The sequence below is a fragment of the Dendropsophus ebraccatus genome, chromosome 3 (assembly GCF_027789765.1).
Source record: "Dendropsophus ebraccatus isolate aDenEbr1 chromosome 3, aDenEbr1.pat, whole genome shotgun sequence".
Lineage (NCBI taxonomy): Eukaryota > Metazoa > Chordata > Amphibia > Anura > Hylidae > Dendropsophus > Dendropsophus ebraccatus.
The window spans coordinates 113,985,199-114,008,199 of record NC_091456.1 but is presented as its reverse complement, the minus strand read 5'-3'; the positions used below and the strand labels follow the sequence as shown (position 1 = coordinate 114,008,199).

General features: G+C 43.3%; 1 protein-coding gene across 1 annotated transcript in view; it reads right to left on the bottom strand.

The window, feature by feature from the left end:
• Positions 1 to 23,001, bottom strand: part of ATP8B3 (ATPase phospholipid transporting 8B3) — a 317,397-nt gene that overhangs the window by 99,243 nt on the left and 195,153 nt on the right. Inside the window, exons 19-21 of the mRNA XM_069963518.1 lie at positions 14,596 to 14,707; positions 9,711 to 9,786; positions 694 to 835 (exon numbers count right to left, since the gene is read on the bottom strand). Of these exons, the coding sequence (XP_069819619.1) occupies positions 694 to 835; positions 9,711 to 9,786; positions 14,596 to 14,707 (330 nt within the window). The remainder of the gene's footprint in view (positions 1 to 693; positions 836 to 9,710; positions 9,787 to 14,595; positions 14,708 to 23,001) is intronic.

Below are 23,001 nucleotides of genomic sequence, written 5' to 3'. Positions count from 1 at the left end.
ACTGGCATACAAATACACTGGTTTTGATAAATCCCCCTTTTGTTTTTACAGTGTTTGACTATGATGTAAAAATTACATGTTTATTCTGCAGGTCATTATGGGGTGGCCAACTAGGGTTGCAACAAATGGTATAGTGCAGGGTTAATTGGGTGCAGTGGTGGGTAGTTTATGTCATGTGATGGGGTGGTGTCTCAAGCTGTTTCAGTTATACAAAGTGCAGATACTGCAAATTAGGTTGACTGAATAATTTGGCTTTAAGGCACTTTGGCAGAGATATAGCTTGGTTGCTATGGGTTACAGATCCACTTAAAAGGGTCTCAGTCCAATTAGACTAAACTCTGCTTACAAAGATCTTTACAACTTGGTTGACTGATGACGCATCCAGGAGTAAGATCACCAATATGAAAGCTGATCATTACTGTCTCCGACCTGAGCCCTGCTGAGAGAACATTAGATGCCAGGGGACCCTTGAGCAGAAAATTATCAAACCCTGGACTAGAAGAAGGTTGTAGAACATAAAACTCACCCTCACAGCATGGCTGGAAATGGCTCAGAGGTAACAAAGGGGAGGAAATTTGTAGCCAAAATCATAGGCATCAATGAAATTGTACATTCCCTTGTCAAAGCTTTATTTGTAGACCGTCATCATTGTTATTTATTTATTTTTATATTTAGTAGGAATTGGGTATTTACCATGAAATCTCCAGTGACCACAAGTGCCATCTTTCTTGTCTCCAAACTGCCTCTTTTTTTTCTGAAGATGCTGTTATCCAGAAGATCTTGACCACTGCCAGAAAGATTGTTGTTGTGCTCCCAATACTCCTCTAAGATATCACTGATGAAATAAGAAAACCATATTTTTTATGTTAAAATGCCATATATTAACAGTTCTTTATTAGGCAATCCCTCAGAATAAGCATTGCCCTATGACAAACTATCAATTATTTCCTGCAAACTTGTGTAACTGCAATATTTTTTCATACATTTTTTTCTTTCTAAACTGTTGCCTTAACAGCTGGGAGTAATTAGAAATCAATGTTAGATAGCTAAACAGAAATTTGAGGCTGCTTTAACCAGGGACATTAACAAGCACCACCTACTATGGTTATATATTAAATGGGGAAAAAAAGAGGCTTGATAATGATTGAAATTAAAATTTTACTACCATTACCCATATCATAGGTCGGTCAAGGGGGTACTGACTCTCCTTAACCCTTTGAGGACCAAGCCCAAAATGACCCAGTGGACAGCACAAATTTTGATCTTTGCGCTTTCGTTTTTCGCTTCCTTGCTGCACTTTATTATAGTGCTTGAAAAGCACTATATTGTAATCCGTATTCTTCTTCTTCCGTTTCTCCTTCTTTTTCTTCCAGCTATTTTTCTGCGCTTAATACAGCCCAAACCGCTTTGCACACACTCTCCATTCAAACTGTGTTTCGAAGCCCTTGGCGGTGTGTGGTGTGCTATCTATTTTTCGTTTCGATCAGATTTGTCATTTTTAAGAAATTTAAGTTTAAAAGACCCCAAATTTCCCATAGAAAATAATGGCCCATTGCAAATAATGGCCACACTCTAACCGCTAACAGCCAATCACAGCACATATGCAAATAGCTGAGATATAGCAGCCAATAGGAACTCTAAGGTCTCGTCAGGCATGTATCACACCATCCACAGTCACATGTCCACTATTGGCCAATAGAAGATGTAGAAGATGAAAGGTCCTTAACGATTTTGTCTCACTGACATGAGTAAGATTGTCATGGTAACCGAGCAATGATCTTTACCATTATAAGTACCCAATAATAAGTTCGCTCTTAAAAGAACCCAGGTGGCCCTTAAAGGAACGCAAGTCGCTCTTAAAGGGACCCAAGTCGCTATTAAAGGGACGGGAGCCATGTCGCTCTTAAAGGGACCCAAGTCGTTTTTAAAAGGGACCCAAGTCGTTCTTTTAAGCGTGAAATTGGTCCATTTAAGAGTGAAACTGGTCCCTTTAAGAGCGACCTGGGTCCCTTTAAGAGCGACCCGGGTCCCTTTAAGAGCGACCTGTGTCCCTTTAAGAGCGAAATATGTCCCTTTAAGAGCAAAATGGGTCCCTTTAAGCGTGAAATTGGTCCCTTTAAGAGCGAAATGGGTCCCTTTAAAAGCAACCTGGGTCCTTTTAAAAGCGACCTGGGTCCCTTTAAGAGCGATCTGGGTCCCTTTAAGAGCAAAATGGGTCCCTTTAAGCGTGAAATTGGTCCCTTTAAGAGCGACCTGGGTCCCTTTAAGAGCGAAATGGGTCCCTTTAAGAGCAAAATGGGTCCCTTTAAGAGACCGAAATGGGTCCCTTTAAGCGTGAAATATGTCCCTTTAAGAGCAAAATGGGTCCTTTTAAGAGCAACCTGGGTCCCTTCAAGATCGAAATGGGTCCCTTCAAGCGTGAAATTGGTCCCTTTAAGAGTGAAATTGGTCCCTTTAAGAGCGAAATATGTCCCTTTAAGAGCGAAATATGTCCCTTTAAGAGCGAAATATGTCCCTTTAGGAGCAAAATGGGTCCTTTTAAGAGCGACCTGAGTCCCTTTAAGAGCGAAATTGGTCCTTTTAAGAGTGAAATTGGTCCCTTTAAGAGCAACTTGGGTCCCTTTAAGAGCGAAATATGTCCCTTTAAGAGCAAAATGGGTCCCATTAAGAGCGAAATTGGTCCCTTTAAAAGCGACCTGGGTCTCTTTAACCCCTTAGCGACCCATGACGTATCTGATACGTCATGGTGCCGCTCAGGGTGTTCAGAGAGGGGTCCCGCCAGGACCCCGCTCTGAACGGCGCTGATCCCGGCTGACACGTGCAGCCGGGCAGTGCCTCTATTAGCCGGCGCGGGTCCCGTTGCCGCGCCGGCTAATTAAGCCTCTAAGTGCAGCTGTCAAACCTGACAGCTGCACTTAGATGCTGTGCTCTCCGTGTCCCTGGTGTCTAGTGGGACGGATCTCCCCCCCGCAATGCGATCGCGGGGGGGAGATCCGTTCTTCTGCCCGTGCCGGGCCTCAGCGTCGGAATGACGCTGATCCCGGCTCGGCAATAGATTGCTATGGCCTGCAGCAGGCCATAGCAATCTATGACCGATCTGATCGATCTTTGCTGTGTATATACACAGCATTGATCTCTATGAGAGATCAATGCTGTTTATATACAAGTCCCCCAGGGGGGCTTCTAGTTAAAGTAAAAAAAAAAAGTAAAAAAGTGTTTTTATTAATAAAAAAATCCCCTCCCCTAATAAAAGTCCAAATCACCCCCCTTTTCCCATTTTATAAATATAAATTAATAAATAAATAAATAAACATATTTAGTATCGCCGCGCGCGTAATCGGCCGAACTATTAATTAATCACATTCCTGATCTCGCATGGTAAACGGCGTCAGCACAAAAAAATTCCAAAGTGCAAAATTGCGCATTTTTGGTCGCATCAAATCCAGAAAAAATGTAATAAAAAACGATCAAAAAGTCGTATATGCGCAATCAAGGTACCGATAGAAAGAACATATCATGGCGCAAAAAATGACACCTCACACAGCCCCATAGACCAAAGGATAAAAGCGCTATAAGCCTGGGAATGGAGCGATTTTAAGGAACATATATCTGTTAACAATGGTTTGAATTTTTTACAGGCCATCAGATACAATATAAGTTATACATGTTATATATCATAGTAATCGTAACGACTTGAGGAACATGCTTAACAAGTCAGTTTTACCATAGGACGAATGGCGTAAATGCAAACCTCCCCGAAATCAAAACAAATTAGTTTTTTTTTTCAATTTGACAGCGCAAATGATTTTTTTCCGGTTTCGCAGCATATGTTATGGAAAAATAATGCCTGTCATTGCAAAGTACAATTGGTTTCGCAAAAAATAAGCGCTCATATACGTCTCTAGGTGAAAAAATGCAAGCGCTATGGACTTTTAAACTTATAATGGAATAAGCAAAAGCGCAAAAACGAAAATTGGCTTTGACCTTAAGGGGTTAAAGAGTAACTGTCATGTTTTTTTTAATTGCAGAAATCAGTAGTATAAGCGATTTTAAGAAACTCTGTAATAGGTTTCATCAGCCAAAAAAGCCTCCTTCTGTACTCAAGAAGCAATCTCCCAGCCTCCCCCCTGACTTCTTATCTGTGCATTATCAGGCAAACACGTCTTCATTACAGAGAAGCCAGTGAAGACGGGCTCTGCTCTCTCCATTGTAAGCCTATGAAGGGAGGAGGGGCAGAGGGAGATGAGGGAGCAGGAAGAGGTGACATAAAGGTCAGCTGTTTGTAGACTCTCTGGGCACCTAAAATGCTAAATTCAGGTGTCAGAAAGGTCAGTGCTTATCTATGAACTTACTGAGAGAAGATTGCAGGGTGCTCCGTGCTCAGTCACTCCTAACAGCCCCTCCCCTCTCCATAGCCACATAATGGAGACAGAAATCCTGCTTCATTTGATGTGAGGGGGGAGGCTGGGAGATTGCTTTTTCACTACAGAAGAAAACTTTTTTAGTACATAAAACCTATTACAGAGTTTCTTAAAATCGCTTGTACTATACATATTTAATGTTTTCAGAAAAATGACCCTGAAATGACAGTTACGCTTTAAGAGCGATCTGGGTCCCTTTAAGAGCGAAATGGGTCCCTTTAAGCGTGAAATTGGTCACTTTAAGAATGAAATATGTCCCTTTAAGAGCAAAATGGGTCCTTTTAAGAGCAACCTGGGCCCCTTTAAGAGCGAAATGGGTTCCTTTAAGAGCGAAATTGGTCCCTTTAAGAGTGAAATTGGTCCCTTTAAGAGTGAAATTGGTCACTTTAAGAGTGAAATATGTCCCTTTAAGAGCAAAATGGGTCCCTTTAAGAGCGACCTGGGTCCCTTTAACCTCTTAAGGACATAGGACGTATGCGTACGTCATATGTCCTCACTTGCACTTTGAAGTGCCGCGATCCCGGGTGCCGCGTGTAGCCCGGGACCGCTGCTATTAGCGGGCACGGTCTGATCGCCGTGCCCGCTAATTAGCTAATCGGAGGCAGCTGTCAAAGTTGACAGCTGCCTCCGATTACTGGAGGCAACGTTTCCCTGGGGTCTAGTGGGGGAGATCGCTCCTCCGGGACCTTGTCCCGGAGGAGCGATCTCCGTTACTGATGCCGGCCGGGGACGCGTCCAAGATGGCGCCGTCCTCGGCTCGGCACTCGTTCGTTTTCGGCTGCAGCAGCCGAAAGCAAACGAGTGCCGATCTCATGGATCTCTGCAGCATATCTATGCTGCAGAGATCTCAATGAGAGATCCAAGTGTATATACTAGAAGTCCCCCAGGGGGGCTTCTAGTATATGTGTAAAAAAAAAAAAAAAAAGTGTTGTTAATAGTAAAAAGCCCCCTCCCCTAATAAAAGTCTGAATCACCCCCCTTTTCCCAGGTTTTAAATAAAAGTAAACAAATAAATAAATAAATAAACATGTTTGCTATCGCCGCGTGCGTAATCGCCCGAACTATTAATTAATCACATTCCTGATCTCGTACGGTAAACGGCGTCAGCGCAAAAAAATCCCAAAGTGCAAAATTGCGCATTTTTGGACGCATCAAATCCAGAAAAAATGTAATATAAAGCGATCAAAAAGTCGTATATGCGCAATCAAGGTACCGATAGAAAGATCACATCATGGCGCAAAAAATGACACCTCGCACAGCCCCATAGACCAAAGGATAAAAGTGCTATAAGCCTGGGAATGGAGCGATTTTAAGGAACGTATATTGGTTAACAACGGTTTGAATTTTTTACAGGCCATCAGATACAATATAAGTTATACATGTTATATATCGTTTTAATCGTAACGACTTGAGGAACATGCATAACAAGTCAGTTTTACCCCAGGGCGAATGGCGTAAAAACACATTTCCCCCAAATAAAAGAAATGCGTTTTTTTTTCAATTTCACCACACTTTGAATTTTTTTCTGGTTTCGCAGTGTACTTTGTGCAAAAATTCAGCCTGTAATTGCAAAGTACAATTAGTGACGCAAAAAATAAGGGGTCATGTGGGTTTCTAGGTGGAAAAATGCAAGTGCTATGACCTTTTAAACACAAGGAGGAAAAACCGAAAACGTAAAAACGAAAATGGGCCATGTCCTTAAAGGGTTAAGAGCGACCTGGGTCCCTTTAAGAGCGACCTGGGTCCCTTTAAGAGCGACCCGGGTCCCTTTAAGAGCGACCTGTGTCCCTTTAAGAGCGAAATATGTCCCTTTAAGAGCAAAATGGGTCCCTTTAAGAGTGACCTGGGTCCCATTTAAGAGCGAAATGGGTCCCTTTAAGAGCGAAATTGGTCCCTTTAAGCGTGAAATTGGTCCCTTTAAGAGCAACCTGGGCCCCTTTAAGAGCGAAATGGGTTCCTTTAAGAGCGAAATTGGTCCCTTAAGAGTGAAATTGGTCCCTTTAAGAGCGAAATATGTCCCTTTAAGAGCAAAATGGGTCCTTTTAAGAGCAACCTGGGTCCCTTTAAGAGCAAAATGGGTCCCTTTAAGCGTGAAATTGGTCCCTTTAAGAGTGAAATTGGTCCCTTTAAGAGCAAAATATGTCCCTTTAAGAGCGAAATGTCCCTTTAAGAGCAAAATGGGTCCCTTTAAGAGCAACCTGGGTCCCTTTAAGAGCAAAATATGACCCTTTAAGAGCAAAATGGGTCCCTTTAAGAGCAAAATTGGTCCCTTTAAAAGCGACCTGGGTCCCTCTAAGAGCTACCTGGGTCCCTTTAAGAGCGAACTGGGTCCCTTTAAGAGCGAACTGGGTCCCTTTAAGTGCGATCTGGGTCCCTTTAAGATCGACCTGGGTCCCTTTAAGAGTGAAATGGGTCCTTTTAAGAGCTACCTGGGTCCCCTTAAGAGCGACCTGGGTCCCTTTAAGAGCGACCTGGGTCCCTTTAAGAGCGACCTGGGTCCCTTTAAGAGCGACCTGTGTCCCTTTAAGAGCGAAATATGTCCCTTTAAGAGCAAAATGGGTCCCTTTAAGAGTGACCTGGGTCCCTTTAAGAGCGAAATGGGTCCCTTTAAGAGCGAAATTGGTCCCTTTAAGCGTGAAATTGGTCCCTTTAAGAGCAACCTGGGTCCCTTTTAGCGTGAAATTGGTCCCTTTAAGAGCAAAATGGGTCCTTTTAAGAGCGACCTGGGTCCTTTTAAGAGCGACCTGGGTCCTTTTAAGAGCAACCTGGGTCCCTTTAACCCTTTAAGGACAGAGCAAATTTCGATTTTTGCGTTTTCGGTTTTTCCTCCTTGTGCATAAAAGGCCATAGCACTTGCATTTTTCCACCTAGGAACCCACATGAGCCCTTATTTTTTGCGTCACTAATTGTACTTTGCAATGACAGGCTGAATTTTTGCATAAAGTACACTGCGAAACCAGAAAAAAATTCAAAGTGTGGTGAAATTGAAAAAAAACAACGCATTTTGTTTATTTGGGGGAAATGTGTTTTTACGTCATTCGCCCTGGAGTAAAACTGAATTGTTATATATGTTCCTCAAGTCGTTATGATTAAAACGATATATAACATGTATAACTTATATTGTATCTGATGGCCTGTAAAAAATTTAAACCATTGTCAACAAATATACGTCACTTAAAACCGCTCCATTCCCAGGCTTATAACGATTTTATCCTTTGGTCTATGGGGCTGTGTCAGGTGTCATTTTTTGCGCCATGATATGTTCTTTCTATCGGTACCTTGATTGCGCATATACGAGTTTTTGATCGCTTTTTATTACAATTTTTCTGGATTTGATGTGACCAAAAATGCGCAATTTTGCACTTTGGGATTTTTTTGCGCTGACGCAGTTTACTGTGCGAGATCAGGAATGTGATTAATTAATAGTTCGGGCGATTACGCATGCGGCGATAGCAAACATGTTTATTTATTTATTTACTTTTATTTATAACCTGGGAAAAGGGGGGTGATTCAGACTTTTATTAGGGGAGGGGGCTTTTTACTAATAATGACACTTTTTTTTTTACTTTAACACTTATACTAGAAGCCCCCCTGGGGGACTTCTAGTATAAGTGCTTTGATCTCTCATTGAGATCTCTGCAGCATAGATATGCTGCAGAGATCCATGAGATAGGCACTCGTTTACTTCCGGCTGCTGCAGCCGGAAGTAAACGAGTGCCGAGCCGGGGACGGCGCCATCTTAGAGCGGTCCCCGGCCGCCTTCAGTTACGGAGATCGCTCCTCCGGGATAACATCCCGGAGGAGCGATCTCCCCACTAGACACCAGGGATGACGCTGCGTCCGGTAATCGGATGCAGCTGTCATGTTTGACAGCTGCATCTGATTACTGTATTAGCGGGCACGGCGATCGGACCGTGCCCGCTAATACCAGCGGTCCCGGGCTACACGCGGCACCCGGGACCGCTCTGAACTCCCTTACCGGCATCAGGGCGTAAATTTACGCCCGATGTCGTCAAGGGGTTAAGAGCGAAATAGGTCCCTTTAAGAGTGAAATTGGTCCCTTTAAAAGCGACCTGGGTCCCTTTAAGAGCGAAATGGGTCCCTTTAAGAGCGAGCTGGGGCCCTTTTAGAGCGACCTGGAGTCTTTAAGAGCGAAATATCCCTGGGTCCCTTTAAGTGCGACCTGGGTCCCTTTAAGAGCGAAATGGGTCCTTTAAGAACGAAATTGGTCCTTTTAAGCGTGAAATTGGTCCCTTTAAGCGTGAAATTGGTCCCTTTTAGCGTGAAATTGGTCCCTTTAAGAGCAAAATGGGTCCTTTTAAGAGCGACCTGGGTCCCTTTAAGAGCGAAGGGACCCACGTCGCTCTTAAAGCGACCCAGGTCGCTACTAAAGGGACCCGTGTCGCTCTTAAAGGGACGGGAGCCAAGTTGCTCTTACAGGGATGGGACCCAAGTCACTCTTAAAGGGACGGGACCCAAGTCACTCTTAAAGGGACGGCACCCAGGATTAAAGTTAAAAGGAAGTCACTGGTAAAGGGGCGCTCTTTTCAAGCACTATGTATTTCCCTGGAAATGCAAATCTAGTTGCATCTTGACATTTATCTTCATTCACTTAAGTATATTTTATAATTTTGTCCAGCATTTTTTTTAAATGGATAGGGGTAAATTATTTAGTATTGCAATTTTATTTTTGAGGTAGTGTTTACACATGCAGTAATAAAATAAAAATGCAATGTAAATGCATTATTGAATTGCAGTAATTGATCATTTCATTGCATTAGGGTGCATTTACACAGAAAGATTTATCTGACAGATTTTGGAAGCCAAAGCCAGGAATGGATTTGGAGAGAAGAGAAATCTCAATCTTTCCTTTATGACCTGTTCCCTGTTTATAGTCTGTTCCTGGCTTTGGCTTTAAAGATCTGACAGATAAATCTTTCCGTGTAAACGCACCATTACTTTATTGAAGTAATTACTTAATTGATGTCCAGACACTAATGGTGTGTTTACACAGAGAGATTTATCTAACAGATTTTTGAAGCCAAAACCAGGAGCAGACTATAAACAGGGAACATGTTATAAAGGAAAGACTGAGATTTCTTCTCTTCTCAAATCCATTCCTGGCTTTGGCTTCCAAAATCTTTTAGATAAATCTGTCTGTATAAACCCTCCATTACACAATGAAACTCCAACTTGTGTGAACATACCTTGAGGAGTCTAGTTTTGATATAGTTACATATTTAGTAGTAATTCACTTTTAAACAACTAGAGTAAGCCTTAAAATATTACCAAATCTGCTGTTCATCCAGGATTTCCATGTCATCAGTTAGCAGTTCACAGGAGAAACCAATATTGATTGCAGTTTCTGTTTGAAAAGTAGCATTTTAAAGTCACAATAGGAAATGCAAAAACTGTATCACATTTAGAAACTATTGCAAATAAAGCACATTCAAATTGGATCCGCATCTAATCCGCAATAACCAAACCAAACGTTACAAACATGCTGCAAGTTGAGTTTGCCATTGACTTACAGTACATGATAAACTTTCTCGCAGCGTTTTAATCTGCGGATTTATCGCAATCGTTAAACTCGCAGCGGATCCGCCCGTGTGAATTTACCCTAAAGATATATATGTTGCAGGGAAATTATAGAATCAGGGATTTCATCAAATTCCCGGAAATAATGAAATGAGCACGCTGTTACATTGTTTCCCCGAAGAAAGTCCGGGATTTGATCAAATCACTGACCCCTTTCAGGGAAATAATGAAGTCAGGAGTTGCCCGGCTCTATGTTTATTTATTAAGTAATACAACAATAGTCCTTGAAAAGCAAATTATTAATTTGAAACTAATGAACAAACAAAATAGGTAGTTAAACTGATATTTTTTACTGAATGCAATTTATAAATAACCACATTCATTCATTATTTTTTTTTATTAAAAAAACCTGGAGATTTGTGGCATCTCAAGTTGCACAGTACCTTACTTTTTTTTTTTTTTTTTTTACAGGAACATTTTTTTTGTTTTAAAATTGCATTTTGGACTCTTCACGGGAACACTTCTTTAAATCCTTAAGCTCGAAATAAGGATAATTTTTCTGCAATCTCAGTCAGAGGTCTGGGGAACTGTTTCACTAAATGTTGTAGTAGCTTCTTGAAGAGCGTTTCTAGGTAGCCAATCTTTTATAATTCCAACCGAGGTACTGATTTGGTACAAAAAAAATTTTCTTCACATCTTATACGATCCCTACAATGGTACTGCTATCAACCTTAGTTACATACTCAAAAACTATGCAATCCACTGACATGTCTTTAAATTTCTTCATAGAAACTTCTATTTGTTTTTCAGCTGATCTTTTCAGGTGTTTCGTAGCATTTTCCCTTCCATCTTTAATGCTCTCTGCCTTTCGGCATAAATAGCACAGGATTCTCGACCCGTATCCTTTTTCTCCTACGGTATTGCCACATATATATCCCATGCACCGGATTTCTTTTACAAATGTCACATGAATGGGCTCCATCAGATTCTGTTCCACAAACAATGCAACATGCTTTACTGTCGCTGACTGCCGATTCCCCTTCAGACGCCAGTGATGCAGTTTATGTACTTTAAGGGATCGTTGTGGCTCTCTATGTATTAGGAGAGCCACAGTGATCCCTCAAAGTACATACACTGCATCACTACTACAGAGAAAAGGTAGAGATTACGCTATTCTTTAACCTAAACATAATTCATCTCTAATATAGAGAAAGGACTAATTACCTAATGCTGCTAATCATCTGATGCTGCTAACAATTATACTATCATCCATATCAGATGCATGAGATTAAAGCCCATGAACTGTTGTTAATTATTTTTAATCATTATTTTTAATCATCGATCCTCATTATATGTTTTTCTTCCTCCTTTTTCTTTATTTTAAATATTATCAGACTCATTATATATTTCTCTACTCACATCTACATTTTTTGGATTTTTTCCATTTAGACTCTTTAATTTTTTATTTGGACTCTTTTATTTTAATTTTTTAAAACTTCCATTGTTCTGTTTATTCATATTCATTATTTTTATTGATTCTAAATCATTTTATTTGTATGGTTTCTGGAACCAGAACAATCTCTTCTATATCAAGTTGTGTGTATATATATATATATATATATATATATATATATATATATATATATATATATATATATATATATATATATATATATATATATATATATATATATATATATAATAAATTAGACATTGTACTTTACAATTGATGTACATATTTTAATAACTCATACACTCCCCCTCATTCTAACATGTCTAGAGGACCTTATTTTGTCTTTTTTCTACATGTTTTACATAATCCTTGGAGTACAGGATATAAGGTTAACCTCGCCAAGTTAGTGGCAGTTGATCTCACACTACCACATACTGTATACAGTTTTTAGTTTTTTCCTCATTCTATTCCCTGCAATAAAAAATAAAATAAATAAATAAACAGCTAAGGCAAAATGGCCTCCCCCATGTACTAAAATGCCTGATACATTGGTGGATGATTTATGAAGACCAGTGTACTCGTGCGCCAGTCTTAAATTGGACCCTGCCCCCTTTCCAATGAATGGATTCAAGCAGGTGTAGATTTGGATCATGATTTAAGACTGCGAGCAGACGTAAACCATAAAAAGTGATGTGCGGAAGGAGGCCACGCCTCCTTCCCGCCTTGCAAAGCTCCCCTGCCTTTCGGGTAGGCGGGGGATGTGGCAGGCATGCACCAGGGAGAAGGGGGAAATCTGCCCCTTCAAATCTCCGACTTTACAATTATGCATTTGTGGAGAAGATGGGGGGCTCCACCACTTTCCATGGTCATTTAGAAATTAACATTGATTCAGAGGGAATGAACAGTAATGAAGGTTGCCAGAGGAAAAGCTTGCCTCATTAAATCAGCATATGTGCCATTCAGAAAATTGCCCATTATAGACTGCAATTACATCTTGGCAAACTTAATTTTGCCTGTAGAATTATGCCCAGGGAAACGGTAGTTCAGACAGTTCGACATTCAGTGACACTAATTGTTTTTTTTTTTGTTTTTTTTTTACAGGGAAGGGCAGTCACCGAGGGGTAAAGTATGAAATAATGTACACCCCACCTCCAATCAATTAAAAACATTATTCAAGACTAGAGATGAGCGAACCTCGAGCATGCTTGAGTTCATCTGAACCCGAACGTTTGGTATTTGATTAGCGGGGGATGCTGAAGTTGGATAAATCTCTAAGGTTGTCTGGAAAACATGGATACAGCCAATGACTATATCCATGTTTTCCACCGCTAATCAAATGCCAAACGCTCGGGTTCGGATGAACTTGAGTATGCTCGAGGTTCACTCCCTTTTCAAGACCTCAACCAGACCCCTAAATACAGAAACTTGACTCCAAAACAGACCCCCCTACACTCTTTTTCATATATATATATATATATATATATATATATATATATATATATATATATATACACACGCACACACACTGTTTCCATGACCCTCCACTCTAAGTTATTGCCCTCTTGTGTCCCTCCCTTTACTCCAGACAGGTCATTTTGTAACTCCACCCCCCCCCCCACACACACACACACAATACTGGTCACCCTGTATGCTCCTGCCCCCTCCCCTCTCCCCAGACTGGTCACCCTGTACATTCCACTCCAGACTGGTCAACCCTGTACCCCCCATCCCAGACTGGTCAACCCTGTACCCCCCATCCCAGACTGGTTTCCCTGTCCTCTTTCCACACACTTGTAACATTTGCCTCCCATGGTGGACAAGGTGGCCAGTACCAGCAAACCAACTGGCCGCTGGGTAGCTGTGCCTGGTTGTCCACCACCTCTTCCTCCATACAGTCATGGGCAGGCCCAGCTTCAGGCTTTTGTGGGCCCTTGAGCGACAAAGCCTCAGCAGGCCCCTTTGTATAGCAAATCATTTGGTATCATTGGTAGAGGGTCTCAGCAGATGCCTAAACAAAATACTAGGAAAGCTGGGTGACCTTCATTATACAAGATGCTAGGAAAGCTGGGTGGCCTCCATTAAACAAGATGCTAGGAAAGCTGAGTGACCCCATTATACAAGATGCTAGGAAAGCTGAGTGACCTCCATTATACAAAATGCAAGGAAAGCTGAGTGACAATCATTATACAAGATGCTAGGAAAGCTGAGTGACCCCATTATACTTATTATACAAGATGCTAGGAAAGCTGAGTGACCCCATTATACTTATTATACAAGATGCTAGGAAAGCTGAGTGACCCCATTATACTTACTATACAAGATGCTGGGGAAGCTGAATGACCTCAAACTGGCAGGGATAAGTTGTCATCTTTACTGCTGTACAGTCCTTCTCTCCTTTTCAGGCCCTGCGCACTCAGGCTAATCCTCCACCTGCGGTGGGCGCTGGGGGTGGGGCTTGCCGGGATGGGGGCAGGGATTACTCGGAGATACCCAGGGGTACAGTCCCCGCAAACCTGGAAACTGGGGAAGGAAGGGGGAGGCTGCAGCACCACTCCATGGGTGTCCGGTTGCCCTGCATTCCGGGGGAAGTAAGTGCCGGGGTGGCATGTGCGCCTGCATCCCAATGCACATTGCACACAATGGAGAGTTCGGCTGGAGCCGCACTCTCCATAGAGTGAACTGACATATCAGTTTTTCGTGGAGTTGTTTTGAATCCCGGCCGGAGCGTATGCTAAGAGTTTGGGACGTCACGTCTCGGGCCCGCGTCAGACACCCGGAAGCGACCGGGAACCGTGCACCTGAGCGTCGCAATGCGGGACCCACCGCTGGAACCAGGGAGGTGAGTGGACGTCTTTTCCCTCAGCCACCTCCTCCCCGGTCCCAACAAAAAAGTGCTCCCCCACCCCCCGCTGCTGGAGTACCCCTTTGAGTTTTTTTTATACATTTCACCCGTAAACCAAATATCTTTATCTTTTTAAGAGTACCAACACCCCTACTGTAATATGTGTTCTTAATACACACATGTGCATGAGGTTACGTATTGTTTTACTCCTGTTAATTTTGCAAAATTTTCTGAGATTTTGGAGTTAAAAAAACAAACAAACTATATTTACTGTGTACTGTATACATCTGCATGGTCATCCACAGAAAATTATATCTGTGAAATATCTTCTCATTGCCTACCTTGCTTATCACCAGTGAGCACCCAAACTTTAATATTGCCATTTTTAAGTAGCTGTATTGTTTCTGGAACACGGTCTTGCAGCTTATCTTCAATTGCTGTAGCTCCAAGTAACTAGAAAAGACAAACTAGGGCATTATTAAATATATTAGGGGGTAGTTCACAAAAATCTTTCAAATCAACTGGGGCCATAAAATGCTAGAGATTTGTAACTTACTTTTATTAAAAAAAATCTTGTCTTCCAGTACTTATCAGCTGCTGTATGTCTTGCATCTCGAAGCATTAAAAGATGCTCGAAGCATTAAAAAACGTATACTTACGTGATCACTGTCGGCCACGCAATCTTCAGCCGCCGCCATCTTGTGTCGACAACATCACCTGCTGCGTCACCAGATGACTGACAGCTTGCTTAGCTCTGATTGGCTGAGCAAGTTGTCAACCATCTGACACACGCCAGCCTCCTCTGCAGCATTAGCAGATGACTCACAGCTTGCTCAGCTCCGAAGCTGTAAGCTATGTGAGCAGCTGAATGGAGGGGCAGGGGGTTGAAACCACTGAACCAGGAAGTGAAGAACAGAGAACTGTGATCGGCGCATGATGGACAAATTTCAGGCGGCGAGAGACATTTCGTGGATGGAGAGTATAAACCCCCCGCCGGAGTTGTCCTTAAAAGTCCATGGAAAAATCTCTGCCTGTGCATAAACTGTAAAAAAAAGTCAGGAATGGACTTGAAAAGACAGGGAATCTCAGTCTTTCCTTTATGACCTGCACCCTGTTTATAGTCTGTTCCTGCCTTTGGCACCATGAGCCTTAGACTTAAAGCGACCCACAATCTGACCCCCCCAAACCACTTGTACCTTCGGATAGCTTCTTTTAATCCAAGTTCTGTCCTGGGGTCCCTTCGGCAGGGGATGCAGTTATTGTCCTAAACACAACTTTTAATCCTACAGCGCTGTGTCTAACGGCAGGGGCTTACATTTGTATATGCATTAGGCTGGCACCACCTCTCCGTCCTTCCTCCCCACCCTCCTCATCATTAGGAATGATCCAGGAACATTTTCTGCTGTTTGAGCTTTGCACAGGTGTATTAACGATCCAGCCCATGTTCATTATGCACACAGAAGGGGAATAGGAAGCAATCTGCCTGGAGCATTCCTAATCATGAGGAGGGTGGGGAGGAAGGACAGAGAGGTTGTGCCAACCTAATGCATATACAAATGTAAGCCCCGGCCATTAGACACAGCGCTGTAGGATTAAAAGTAAATTTTTAGCACAATAACTGCATCACCTGCCGAATAGACCCCAGGACAGATCTTGGTTTAAAAGCAGCTATCTGAAGGTACAAGTGGTTTGGGGGGGGGGGAGATTGTGGGTACAGAGTCACTTTAAATATAGAAGACTTGCTACAAATTTCCAAAGTGACAAATCTACAGCTTTTCAGCAGGAAAATTTCGCAGCTGTAGGTTTTAACTTAGATTGTAAACTGAGAAAAGAAATCAGTGAATTTGAAATCTGCAACACTGAATTTATTGAAGTATCAGCAGTATCATTTGACATGTTGTGCTTTTCAAATCCACACCACAGGTCAATTGCCCCACTAATTTTGCACAGATTTTCTTCAAGAGCATAGAATAGACATTTTTAAAATCTTATGTACTTTTAGCCATTGTAAATGCTATAAATTTTCCACACTGAAACGTGAGGCAGTAATTTTGCACCTAACTATATATGCAACTGGACATACCCCATAGCGTTTGCTTTCATTAGTAATAGTACACATGATAAAACTGTCATTCAAGACCAATGATTCTAGTTAAATCTCTTGGCCATCAGTTATTCATAGCTCATTATCGATCCATCAGACTGATTTTCTATTTTTATTGGCTGGTAGTTATCTATAGCCCCTATGCACCCCTGGGTGACTAATTCGTTTTTTAATTTCAAAATTACAGGATCATGAAATAGATTGAAAGCCCTCGCTGGCAGGGCCCTCCCCTAATTTATCTTATAAATGTAATGTGTTATAATCTTGTAACATGTGAAATCTTGTAATCATGCACCATCCAAGCCATATCCGTATACAATAGGGGAGATAAATAAAAGCTGTCTTATTCTTAAACAGTAAAATCCTATAAAGCATTCATAGTATACCTTCACGACCTGTGTCTGTGTTAATTTCATTATCAAAAGCCTTTATTTGGGCTGTAAATAATGTCAAGGATTGGGGGCCTATTGTCAGGGCCGCCATCAGGGCAGTATTGGCAGTCAGGGACAGTCAGGGACCTGGCCTATAATGGGGCCCAGTCATGCCTCTCACATTGTACTTGTGTTGGTAAGAAGAAGACCTTTCCCCACTGTGTGCTTGTGCCGGGCCTGGCAGCTCCCAGGTTGGGCACAGCTATCTTCCTCCCTGTACACCCAGGTGACAGGCAGGAAGATGCAAAAATGTGACGAGTTGGGGAAAAAGGGGTCTCCCGGTGAGGAGCCGTAAGGGGGTCACTGCGACCATGACTACAGGGTTGTGGAGAGTCTCTTATTAAGTAGGAAGTGGGTTCCAGTATAGTGAAGGTAAATAGGCCACAGCCAAAGACTGGGCAAAAATGGCTGCTGGTGAGAGAGAAAGGAGTGGGAGAGCAAGGGGTCTTTGTGTGAGAATAGGGATTAGTATGGCAAGGGCCAACAGAGCTGTATTGGGTTTGAGGACCCAGCCAGGTCCCTTGCAGTGAGAAGCATGTTAGAAGGTTCTGAAAAATTAGATGGATCAAGAAAAGACACCAAAAAGTTACAGATACACGGCAGTGGGTTTGAATTCTGGGGTGCTGGGGACAGCTTGCAGGGATAGTTATGAGACAGTATTGTGAAAATGTATTTGATACATTTGGGGATTGTAAAATGGGGCTACATCTAAACAAGGGCAGGCCGGCTGGAGGCAGGATGACGCTATGTGTTTTATTGCCCATTCTAAAGGAAGCATGGGAGCCCCACCAGGTAGCTAATTCATGGAGGCAAGGAATATGGAGCAATTTGAATACACCATTATGGAGCACATTGTCCTGTGTTCAGCTTTGTGTTGAAGAGGTTGTCTGTGACGGGACAGGTACAGAACTATTTTCTTACAGGTGAAACGCTACCACCCCACCCCCCTTCCTCGGGTTGTGTCTAGTATTGCAGTTCAGCTCCATTTACTTTGAGGGCTGCGGGGCCGAGCATAGACGAGAGACAGAGGATGTTACTGTTTCTGAGAGGGGGAACCTGTGTTTTTCTGTGCCTGGACAACTTCCTTTAAAGTTATTGGAGGAAGCTAGTTTGAATGGTATAGGTCACACTCCATCTGCATTGGGATGACTTTAGAATCTTTAAGGGGGGTTGGGGGTGAGCACATTAAACAGGGGGAAGGCAAAGGCTAAAAAGAACATATGTCAGAAACATAATTGGAAGTCTGCGTTTGGCGTTTCTTATGAATTGTGTACTGTCACTGGTTCTTTTCTTCTCTCATAGGCAAAAAGGTGGCTGGAAGGCGCCGCACCTGGGTCTGCCTAAGGAAAAGTTTTTGAAGTGGGTCAGCAGGACAGACCTGCAGTCTGCACAAATGGATGGTCCAGATAACACGCCCACAGGTGGCAATGATTTAAGTCATTTGAAATATATGCAGCTGATAATCGACATTCACATGGAACTCAGTTATTGGTTGGCAAGATGGCCAATGGTTATGGTTATGTGGCTCTGCATGGTGCAGAGAAGGTGGTGATGGCATGTGGAGTTATTGCTGACGTAGTTTCCCTGTCTATGTTCCAATACTCGCAACCGAGTGGGACCTAAGGGGTTATTTATCAGGGTGGTGTGGTGCTCTCCCCATCATGGAGGCACCCCGTTGGTAACAGGCTAGAGATATCTGGCTATCCCGTGTTTTGAGACTCGTAACTGAGGCTCCACGGACTCTTGTTTTGCATATTTAAATTTTTGGGGGCATCAGTGGAGACTCTTGATTGAGTACTTCATTGAAATTTTTTTTCGCTGTTCTCCTTGAGTTCAGTGATTACTGTGTTTTGTTGGTTGATATGTTCACACTGCGTATGAGTCCGGCCATAGTGCGAACCGCGAATATACGCACGTAGTTTTGAGGTTGATGCGTTCACTTGAAAGTATACGATATACGGCCGCACAGTTCACACTACGTATGAGCTTAGGGCCGGATCGTATGCGGCGCTGTGAAAAATGAACAAGACCATTGTTTGAGGATGGAAATGTTTCAACTCACGGCTGTGGATTTCCATGCGGTCCAGTATGAAGTACTTATTTCAGCCAAATTGAACTAGATTTTTCGATCCAAAAGGTTCTGTGAGTTTTTTTGGGCTGGGCGAAGATTTCCAAGTAAATGACCTGTTTCAGATTGCTTCGAAACAAGCTAGGCAAGCATAACTGTACTACGGGCGTATGTTCGCGGTTCGTCCGCATCCGGCCGCATGTCGATTTTTCCCACGCCTATAGTTTCAGCCCCACATGTACGGCGACATACGAAAACGGACTCATACGCAGTGTGAACATAGCCTTAAAGTGTACCCTTCAGACCAGCAGTGAGATTCTCTGCTAATCTGGAAGGTCGGGTCTCCAAGGACCCAATATTCATGGAGAAGTGACCTTCCCGATCAGCAGAGGGAGATGCAAGAGGGAAATGCAATGTTTCTTTAATTAACCCCTTGGGTGCTGCACTATAAGCAGCAATCAGTAAAGATGCTACATATTGTAAAGTGCAGAACACCTGTCAAAATGATGGGTGTTCTGTCCCTGTTTTTATTTTTTTTGTTCTTCAGATAACGTTATTCTGAGGAATTTTTTTTTGTGTTTCTCCCTCTTTGTTTTTCTGATATCTGTATTATTCTGAGGGTTACATCAGATTCGGTAGAGGTAGAGTACATCAATGGCCAGCATTTTGGGGGGATTTTTTTTAAAATAAAATGGTCAATGGTTAAAATTCACTTGTGTCTTGTGTGAATCCATTACTAAGTCGGGGCCTAGTGTTAGCCAGTATAAAATGTCTAACACGAACTCCCCATTATTACCCCAGCACCCAATTCCACCAGGGGTACTAGGAAGAGCCAGGTGCCAGTAGTCCTGAAGCGTTAAAATTGGCACTCCTGGACTGGGCAGCAGCAGGCTGGTATTATAAGGCTGGGGAGGGACAAAATAAATGTCCCTTCTCAACCTGGTACTACTAGGCTGCTGCTGTTTGGTTTTTAACCTGGCTGGTTATGAAAATAGGGGGGCACTATGCATTTTTTTTTAATCAACGCATAGGGTCACTGACTTTCATCAGAAGGCTTCCGCTACTAAGCCTGTAAAGCAAACAAATAAACACAAGACACAACTTATTCTTATTCAAATAAAAACACCCCCACCACCCTTGTTGACCAATTTTATTTAGAAAAGAAAAATCCCCCAAAACGCTGATCATCAACATAGTCCACTGAATCTAATGTAGTCCTAAGGATATCTGAAAAACAAATAGGGAGAAACACACACAATAAAACAAACAGGAGCAGAACGCTCATCATTTTGACTGGTGTTCTGCACCTTACAGTATGTAGCATCTTTACAGATCGCTACTTACAGTGTGCATTGCATCCCCCTTAACCATTTGGGTGCAATAAGGAACAATGTGGCCCCCAGCGGGTTAAGTGACAATTGCATTGCATCCCCACTTAACCTCCTGGGGGCCATAGTGAGCAATGTAAATCCATACACACTTAACCCCTTGGGGGCCAGACTGATTTGGAGAGTGACAGCCGCTTAGCCAATCAATGGCTGAGGTGCTGTCCCGTCTCAGTCAGCCACTGAATGGCTGAGTGGCTCAGCCAATCATTGACTTAGATGGGTCAGCGTGGTATCCCACCACGGGCGTTTTCTTGTACACCTGTCACAAAAGCTCTTTACTCAAGGTTAAGTCGTGATGTAGTGCACTTTAAAGTTTCACCACTAGGTGTCAGTATTTTATATATATACTCTTATGTATTGCACAGCTGAAGCTAGGAAAGGGTTACAGTTTTATGTGTACCATGTATTTTTGCTGACCTATGGGAGATGCTCTTTACCTCTAGCCTCTTTCTTCTTTTCTTTCTTTGCACACATTCCTTTCCACCACTCACAGGGTACCTTACTTAGCCCCTGTTGTAGGTTACTTGGTGGGAGGAGGTGTAGCGTCAGTTCTTGCCCGGATTCTCGTGGGAGAAAGACACACAGAGCAGATTTCTCTGCTGTAGCCGAGCCAGAGCCTGGCTCTGCCAGGACCCTTGTCCGGGACAAGTCAGTTCAGTTTAGTCTGAGTTCGGTCTAAGACACGTGTGTATGCAGATGCAACTAGAGACACTCCGTTCTTCCAGTATTCCTACTATACCTACTATGCAGTGCTAAACAGAAGAGTCTCGGAACACCTTTGCCCACACCATGAACCAGTCTAAAAGGTGCAGGGCAGTATCCTGATACACAAGAGGAACTAGCCTGGATAGGACAAAGCTACCAGAGGGTCTACGTATCATATCTCGCAGTGCAGGTAACCGGGAAGGCTCAGAAGCTTAGCTTTACCCAGATTACCAAGGCTGGGGCTTGTATGACCCTATTAGGATGAGTCCCTCGACACTGTAGGGGAGAAGGTGGTCAGACTATAGTCTATATACGGGTACAAGTAAACTTCTCACTCTCAAGTATTCTCTCAAGTTTTGGCAGAGTACATTACTACATTGGGTTGGGACACCCTTGACAAACTCCTCTGCTCTACGCTGCTCTACTCTACTCTACTTTCAACTCTTTAAACACCGCTAAAACTACCTATACTCTATTCTACTCCTTCAAGCATCCCCTCAACAAACAAGTTCAAACACTGAAGTCTGTGTAAAGACCTATCTACTTGCTGCAAAAGTGTTTTGGACACGAGACTGTACTGTAAAGCTGTTATATTTTTATATCACTGCGACTCCTTTACTCCGCACTTACAGTATACACACTAGCAGCACAACTTTGGGTATTTTCCCCCTTCTGTGAGTGAAGGTAACGATAATCCGGGTGAGTCAGTTTGCCACTCAGGACTACCGTGACAAGAGCCCAACATCACAATCCAGCAGGTCACCGACCATTTCTGGGGAATACAGTTAGCCACTATATAAAGCAGGTTCCAACATCACACCCCCGCAACCGGGCCGCTACCAAGGGGGGAGGGCCACTGCACTGCCTCCATCCCACTCCCTCTTGTGACCGCAAGCAGTGTTTTGCTAGCGATCCCGAGAGGCTGGCCCCCAGCTGACGTACGGCTCCCAGCTCTGTCCTGTCCCCAGCAGCACACACACCAGTGAGCTCAGTATGCGCCGGGGAAGTACTTCCAGCACGGGGAGCGTCTATAACAAGCACCCCCTGTAACCGGAAGTAACATCCCCGACGCACACTGAGCTCACTGGTGGTGTGCTGCCGGGGACAGGACAGAGCCAAGAGCCGCGCGTCAGCTGGGGGCCACACCGAGCCTGCAGAAGAGAAAAGAGACACGGCGGAGAAACGAGTTGACCGGTGAGTTGTGTTTTTTTTTCTCCTTATCTGTTCTGCGCAGATGGGGGGCTAACATGGGGGGCCATCTATAAGGGGGATACATGGGGGGCTATCTATTAGGGGGATACATGGGGGGCCATCTATAAGGGGGATATACATGGGGGGCCATCTATATGGAGGATGCCATAGGGGCATCTATGAGGGTGCTAACATGGGGGGCATCTGTAAGGGGGATAACATGGGGGCCATCTATAAGGGGAATAACATGGGGGTCATCTATAAGGGGGATAACATGGGGGCCATCTATAAGGGGGGCAACACAAGGGGGACAACATGGGGGGCATATATAATGGGGACAACACAGGGGGACATCTATAAGGGGAACACATTGGGGCCATCTATAAGAGGGACAACACAAGGGGGCCATCTATAAGGGGGTTAACATTGGGGGGGCCATCTATAAGGGGGACTACACAGGGGGCATATACAATAGGGCATGCACAGAGGGATGCATGTCCTATAGTGGTCTACACAGAGGGGGCATATACTATTGGGGGGGTCACATAGAGTCAGTCTATCAACCAAATGAGGGCACAAAGGGGCCAATACAGATGTGCAATTTGTAGAGAGATGAGGATGGTGAGGAGTGAGGAGCCTAATACATTTGTCTGGCAGATTCTGTGGATTCGTGGCTCGGAGAAGTTTTCATGATGGCCCAGAGCAGATGGAGAAGAAGATGAAAAGGGAAGAACTCTAATCAGAGAAGACATCCCCTGTGAATCACTAAAATTAACTGCACTGTAATGTACTGTATATGGAGGACAGAACCTGTGTAGAGCTGGCTCTACCGCTATATGACTGGATGAGGTGATAGTGAT